At 35.9% G+C, this 8,091-nt stretch overlaps 1 protein-coding gene across 1 annotated transcript; it reads right to left on the reverse strand.

The window, feature by feature from the left end:
• Window positions 1–744: 744 nt before the first annotated feature.
• Window positions 745–3,924, reverse strand: LOC138321115 (uncharacterized). The gene is made up of 3 exons (XM_069264558.1): window positions 3,499–3,924; window positions 2,972–3,090; window positions 745–2,347 (listed from the first exon to the last, which is right to left on the reverse strand). The coding sequence occupies exons 1-3, from the start codon at window positions 3,913–3,915 to the stop codon at window positions 835–837; spliced, it is 2,049 nt and encodes a 682-aa protein (XP_069120659.1). The 5' UTR covers window positions 3,916–3,924; the 3' UTR covers window positions 745–834.
• Between the last annotated feature and the right edge of the window lie 4,167 nt (window positions 3,925–8,091).

The following is an 8,091-nucleotide window of genomic DNA, read 5'->3' on the forward strand; positions in this document are numbered from 1 at the left end:
AATAAATTGACTTTGCCTTGATATTAAAGTAGAGTATGTTAAAAACATAAACATTTATAAAGAAAAGATCACTTTAAATTTTATTCTAGGATTGAAAACCAGAAACACTTATGAAAGAGGTCGGCAACTCCGCCATTTGGTACAATCGGCATAACTCTTTATGTGCTTAGGGACTGTTCTATCTATGTATACCTTAACAATTTCGTGACCTTTAAGTTTCAAAGGGTTTGGGTTTTATTTGCTTAACGTCATATTAACAGCCATGGTCATATGAGGACGTACCAGGTTTGTTGGTGGAGGAAAACCGGATTATCCGGAGAAAAACCACCGACCAGCGGTCAATACCTAGAAACTGCCCCACTTGGGATTCGAACTAGTGATTCAGAGGTGGAGGGCTTGTGGCAATATGTCGAGACATCTTAACCACTAGGCCATCACGGGCCCTAGTTCCGAAGAAAATTAATTCGCGAAATACTTAGTTTTAGGTACACTAAAGGTAATTTTCTGGTTAAATAACTTTGAAATTTAATCTTTCTGTTTTATTTTTAATAACAAATATCTTAATCATAAAAGATGATCGGTTGTACGGTATCTAATTATGATTATATTAGAAGATAATAAAAAAGATATTATCAGTTCTAATGAAGTACAAAATGTTCTCCGATTCTATCCATTTTAGCGGTAATGAATTTTAACATGTATGAAAAAACAATGCAATAAGATGAGAAATTATAACACAGCATTTAATGAAACACTTTGTTTTGCATGCACATGCAACACACTGTCAATGCGTATATATAAATACAATGTTACTTTAATGTTGCATGTTTTCTGTCATATACGGTCCCACGGATAAAGATCGGATGAATCGCAAAGGAAATTGACCATTATCTCTGCCTTTTCTTCCGACGGACAGTCCCCAGCAATGCTTCCGAAGTTCCACGTGTTGTACACCAGGTCCGACACCCTTTTTCCGTGACAGGTTGGAGACAAGTTATCTACCCGAAAACACCCAGTACAGGGGGCGTACCTTGGAGGACTAGAACCTTTGACAAGACAAGTTGGCAAACACGTCCTTCCACACTCATCGTAAGCAATAAGCGAAACTTCTGTTGGGGACTCAGCTGGACTCTTTATAGGGACATATGCTGTTCCCTTGGAAATTGGATGTCGTTCATCAACAAGAGCATATTCCATAGCGCTGCCACTATAATTAATTCCATCCGATCGGACGAAGACTTTCCCAGCCCCTCCACCATTGACGCGGCAGTATTTATGATACGCCCCCTGATGGCCCACTCGCATCGACGATTGCAAGACATTGGAGTAAGAGGGGTCAAATAAATCGTGGGAAACGTCTATTGAATCGTTATGCATTTCAAACGCATGGAAGTGTAAATTCCAAGGTCGGAAAAATGTCACCGTTACAGGTATAAACACCCAGTTTTTTATATCACTTTTTCCGCCATTAATGGTGAAGATATTCTGTATTGGTGAGTCAGATCCCGGACAATGGGGACCAGAACAGACTTGATCACCATAATCAAAAATAGCACTGCGCTTTCTTCGTTGGTTTGGTGTTTTATCCACGTCATCGGCAGTACTAGCAGGTGGTTCGCCTTCTCTGAAATATCCCCATTCTTCTCTAGATAGTTTCCTTGGTATTGGATTGCCAGGTCCAGTTTTCGGATAACAAAGTCCATGAATACAGACGAGATTGTCTGACCCGCAGTCCGTATCACAAAAGTTAGGGCTATCTTCGTACTCATAGACCTCATCAGTCCAGTAGTCCGAGTATCCGTCCGCATTCGTATAATTTTCAAACACGGACATATTCACGAAAGGTTGATGCAGACCTTCCAGATAGTACTCTCCAGGATCCGGGAGATTTCTAGTCGGATCGATACCTAGGCTCTTTTGCCGCTGTCTAAACTTCTCGAATACATAGTCAATGAAACCATGTAAAAGAAAAAATATAGGGTCCGCCGTTGCCTTCTCGAGTGTGGATAAATGACCACCAACGTACGTATGAATTCCATTATGGAGGTATTCCAGATTGTACGGCGCTCTTGCGAAAGGAACTACTATATCCCTTAGTTTATCTCGGGTTAGAATTTTCATTACATCCAAACGACTTGGAAGAGGTCCGCCTGTCTCAATGTTCCTGATAATGTTCCATTGCGTACCCGTACCATATTTTGCCTTTTTCAATTTACCTTTAGCTTTGCCAAGGTAGGCTTTCGTGAAAAACTTCGACAATTTGGGTGTTTCTAGACCTTGGTCAAGCGTGCAGTCCCAGTACGGCATTATCACTCCAGGCACAACTTCATGGAGAGCAGTCTCAAAACTGTCAACAGTGATAATAATAAGGCTACTTATGATACAAACGATGCCCAGGTATACTGATAATATAATATAATGATTGCAGTTCATGATTTAAATAACTACATGTATATTGGAACATTGGAATATAAATACTGATACGATAAGAATAGTTACGGAAATTAAGACTAAAGAAATAAGCAATAACCGCTCAAACATATCAATAATCTCAAATATTAGATATTCTCTTATTTTCCCAAAGTCTTAATGGTTACTACACTCGCACGAGGAAACAGTATTCCTATTTTGATGTCTCGTATAACACCTTCGAGACCTCAGCAAAGAACAAGAAATAGGAGTTGCGTCGTTTAATTCACATGGCATATTAAAGAGATATTATCAATCCGTATGCCTTACCGTAACGAGAAAAAATCACGATGGGATTATTTAGTTCACAGGCAAGCGTCTCTGTCTTTATAAACAGTTACCAGTTGTATTTGGTTTATAATGAATGCTAGCTATTTTGAAAATATAAAAAAAAATATTTGGTAGTATTTTTGATAAAACATCAAACGGCTGAAGAGTCTCGTGAAGCTTAAGTTTACAACGTATATCCGTTAGTCCAAATGCCACCATCACTTCTACTTACGTATATAGATAGATCCGATGCCAGGGCAGAAAATTGGGGCCAATGTGTGCTGTTCTGGCAATATTCCCGTTGTGTATCCCAGCTATAGCGTCGTACAGAGATACATCTGTACCTTCCACCTGTAAAGATACACAAACAGAGAATGTTTATTGTTACGTTAATAAGATAAAGGTTGAAAGGTTACTTAGAGAACAATGACCACAAACTCATGCGAGGTGAGACTTCTAATCTAACACCCAAGATTCAGTTGTGTTTGGTTAGGATAACCGCCACATACCAATTCCCGCCAAGTACTAATTCTCACCAAGTCTTTCTATTCTATGTGTATTTATATGATTACACGGGAATTTCCAAAATTGTCAAATGGTTTTTTTTTTATTAAAAATCAATTCCAAGAAATTCTACAAATACACAAGCGATATTGGAAATGTGTATTCGGCGAGATTATGTCGCTCTCCAGAAGTCGTATAAATGCTTTGGTATATTTAACCGTAATTCGTAGTCATGATGTATATATGCATAAACACCTTTTTTGTTTTGAGCAATTTTAATGCCTTGAAGAACTTCTTTAGTTCCATTTTTGTCATCATACGGATTTCTTTTCTTTTCCTTTTCTGAGGGAGTTTTGCCCCTCTGCGATACCTCCCGTCGTGGTACGAGATGTCCTGTATGTAACGTAGACAGGCCGGCTGTATGGCTTCATGACAAGATTCCGAGTCTGTCCACCATCGGAATTTGTTGATACAAATGATAGTCGGAAGTTCACCAGGATGTTCCTTTGGGGAAAATTTCTGGGATATATCATCGTAACATTCTTTGAGCAGACGAGGATATGGAATTGACGTGCATCTCGCTAAGGCAACAGGGCAGATGAATGATACTAGGACACCTATTACCTGCAAATATGAAACAATCGAACTTAAAGAAAACAGAAATATAGTCATAATTGATGAAATGGTGGTAAATATTAATAAGATAAAGAGGTCTATTGAGTACTACAATAAATAAGTACTCATGTAGTGTAAAATGTGTTCAGTGGCGAGAACGAACATTCCAGTAAAACGAAACATCACACAGAGAACGAAACAATCTAGTGGAATTAATGTAACGTATAGTACTGTAAAGTTGGATATTTTCGCGATTTGTAGCAGCAAACATTTCTCGTCAACGTTATTTTGCGATTTATGTAACTTCGGGCTTTTCGTAATATATTCACAACATTTGACGTGCGGTTGAAATAGCCTTCGTGTATTCATCGAAAATAGACCCTCGCGTATATGTCCACGTGTACAGTATATCATCACCAAAGATTATTATTTTTTCATCTTATAAAAATTTCACATGATCCATCTGAGATAGAGGAAGTAACTCTGGGCCCGGCACCATAAAACTATTCTCACACAGATTTTTTTACTCAAGTATATGATTTTCCATAGGCTTGAGTAAAAAAATTGTCTGAGAACGTTTTATGGTGACAGGCCCTGGCGTTTCGCAATCAATTTAACTGACAAGTCTTATAGAAACAGAAAACAAAATACTCCAAAAATAAATAAATACATAAACAAAAATTCAGGTTTTAGTTTGAGTTATATCACAGCTGGTACATGCATATAAACAATAAACTCGTTCAATATGATTTTATTTGCATCTAAAACACACTTTTATTTGCAACATAAAGATGTTGTAATATATAGAATTAAACCATATAATCAATGCTCAGCGACTTAATGCCACAGCGATCAAAACCAAGAATGTTGTTTATATATTGAATTTAAAAGTTTACATCTCGATATTTTAGATATCCTTATGAAGTCAACATGTTGGAACATTTACGTAATCCAGCACAACACGGATACTAATCGGATTTATTAAATAGCCGATGTATAATACATGAATTTGTTTAGCAGACTAAACATATACATTTTTGTCTATACAGTTCTTTATTATTCCCACTTCGTTAATACACCCATTTACAAATTCTTCAAATCATTTGATTTTTCTATTTTTTTTTCATAATAGAATTTAAAAGAAAGATAACAAACGCATAAAAATATGAATAAAAAAATAAAGTTAAATTAAACATTTACAAGCAGTATTGCCAACTCCCGATTCCCCCAGTTTGACCCGTGTTTTAGAAATTTTAGAATAAATTACCCGATTGATCCGATGTTTCATCAAATAACCCAAACTAAAGTGCCAAAAATGACATGCCAAATTAAGTCATAAGCGATATTGTGAAACGCCAACAACATTTTTCAAGAATTAATCTATAAGACGTAAAAGACATTTTTCAATTTAATTAAGATAACACTGCTATGGATAACACCAATGTTCAGAAAACAACAAGAAATCACGGATGAATGATTTTGATTAGACTATGAAACAAGCAGTGTCATATGGTTATACCTATGTGGCGCAGATGATATGGTCATACATATAGCTGTGTATCACATACGATAATATGGTTCTAGCTGAGTGGTACATATGATAATTTAGTACATAACGTGACTTTTTCTCGCGTTTTCATTGGTTCAGCTCCTGGGCACTATTTAGTCATAGTCCCGGGACTATGGATTCCCGCGGGACTATGGTTTGGCGCGCTTTTTGTTACGAAAATGACGTCAATGTCGCTATTTACGCTGTTAACTGGCAAACTAGCTGTATGCTGACGACGTTTTGCAAAACACAAATCTCACGGTTTAAAAAATTGAATGATAATGCCTACAAATTCACAAAATAGCAAAAGAACTGAGCAAAAAACGAATGTTCAAAGATTTCTGTCTGGAAAAATATATAGACGCCTCCGTCCATAACATTTCTACCATAACGTTAGACATGGCCGCACTCGTTTATATAAAATGTTACTGTTGATCGTACAGAATTGTTTGTCCTAACATTTATGTATTGTCTTCAATTCGTTATGTACTAAAACATTATTACCTTCTTTTGAGGGCACTATAGTTTTGTCTTGTGATGGCATAGTATGTAAAATATTAATAATAATATATAAATGGGCATACATATGTGGCACAAATGAACGAAACTAAGAAAGACAATAATACATGTTAAAATAGCTAAAGGACAGTTATTAGATTTGAAGAAACTCATGACGTCATAAGATCATTTGTCATGATGAAAGTAAATCCATTTCATCTCATAAACTTGGGTCAGTAAATTCAAAAGTCAATAAAACTCCCTTTTAAAATGCAATGGTGGTGAAACTGAAATAATTGATCTTGTGACTGAAGTCACGTAAACATTCGACAGACTGACTATATCAAGGAGGAAAATCTGTCAAATGTCAATAAAACACATCACAGCGGTAGTTGTTTTTTATTGAGAAAACCTGATTATATGAGAGACGTTTAACAGGACATGTCTGCTATTAATTGTTCAGTGATGTGGATGAAAATCGAACATACTGATAGAGCACATGTTACCGCCAGTAATGTGGTCTTGTGCGTCGGAATTACAGGTGTGTGTGTGTGCACACGTCTAATGTAATCGATATAAGTAACATTCTTTTTGTATCGTTTAGTGTTGCATTGAAAATATTAAAGTGATCAGGGCATCAACAAAACTGCTGTTTTATAAACATATAACGTTTTATGGGGTAAATACCTATCAATAAAGGTTTCGTAAGCGTTTGTACTTATAGTAGTATCCACCAACAATGAATTCATAGCCCTGGTTGATGATTATAATCTCATTACACTGTCATGGATATGTCATTTGTATAGATATTGATGAAATTAGATTTAAAGGACGAAAGCTATACAGCTTTTAAATCAGATGTTTCTGAATGAAAGGTATCTTTGACAGCAACAAAAAGGCTCTGATAATGCTATAAGGTTGTTCTATAGTCACGAATTCGGTATTTGCATTCACAATCTATCGATCATCTTTCCCTCTATTTCTATCTTTGTACAATGGAAGTCTCAAATAATTCTGTTCTTACGTTCTACTTTTTTATAAATCATTTTCGTACCAACTTCAATTCATTGTATGGAAACGTCTTTTGTATCTTTTAAAATTCCATTTCCGTTTTCCTGGTATAAGTTTAAAGAAAATTTAAAGAACAACTTTCAAATACAAATTGTTATAACATTATCGTCTAACACAAACTTTCATGTAAAATTAGACTTTATTCCATGCCAAATATAATGGTCTAAATGTAAATACATACTATAAATATTTATAAAAAATATACTTTTAAATTTACACCTTTATTTTGGTAAAACTTGAACTTGAAGCAGCACATATTGCTGTTATGTAAATATACACCTTATATGACAAGGAGCATAGACTAAGGTATTTTTGAAGAATAAGAACAACTGTGATCATCAAAATATTTTTTGAAATAATGGTCTGACCTAATATGTTCCATGGGAAAAATTGCAATAATTTCAAATTGAAAGAAGTTGGCGTCACCGTGAATCTATAATATAGGTTTTATCGACCATATCTTAATTTCTCCGCAGTCAACATATGTCGCGAAACCTATGTTAATGTTTTTCTTGATAATGGATGTCTTTGGTGGTGATAGAATTGTAAACAGATCAGAAAATATACCTTCTTTATTATTGTTTGCTATGATGATTAATATCTGCTGATTTCTCCATAAATATTGCGATTTACATTAACTACGACAGAAAAGAAATCGTGATGTGCCTATTTGAATAGTGTGTGTATGAAACAAACAATTCAACGACAGCAGTGTACGAGGACTGATTTATAAGACATTAAAAGAGTGTGACAGGGTTTTCTATCATCATTAATTGTTTTGTCACCGGTTTTAGCTGTGGGAGATTTCTCTGTCAACCCCTAGGGTATGACAGATCGCGCGTGCTAACCTTTTGAACCTGAAGCCAATTACGTGACGTCATGACTTCATGCGGTGCATTGTCGATGACGTCATCAATATTGACGTGCAGACTTGGAACCATGTTCATGTCGCGGTGAAATGCTTCTCTTTAGGCTATTTACTCTTTTTCTTTTGTATATGGGAGAAAAAGAAACAAATCACAACCGTCGGGGGAATTCCTGAATGTCCAACTCCGGCAAGCCTCGGATTGGACGTTCATGAATTACCCCTCAGGTTAAGATTTTGTTGTCACACC

This window comes from Argopecten irradians, chromosome 4 (assembly GCF_041381155.1).
Source record: "Argopecten irradians isolate NY chromosome 4, Ai_NY, whole genome shotgun sequence".
NCBI classification, from domain to species: Eukaryota; Metazoa; Mollusca; class Bivalvia; order Pectinida; family Pectinidae; genus Argopecten; species Argopecten irradians.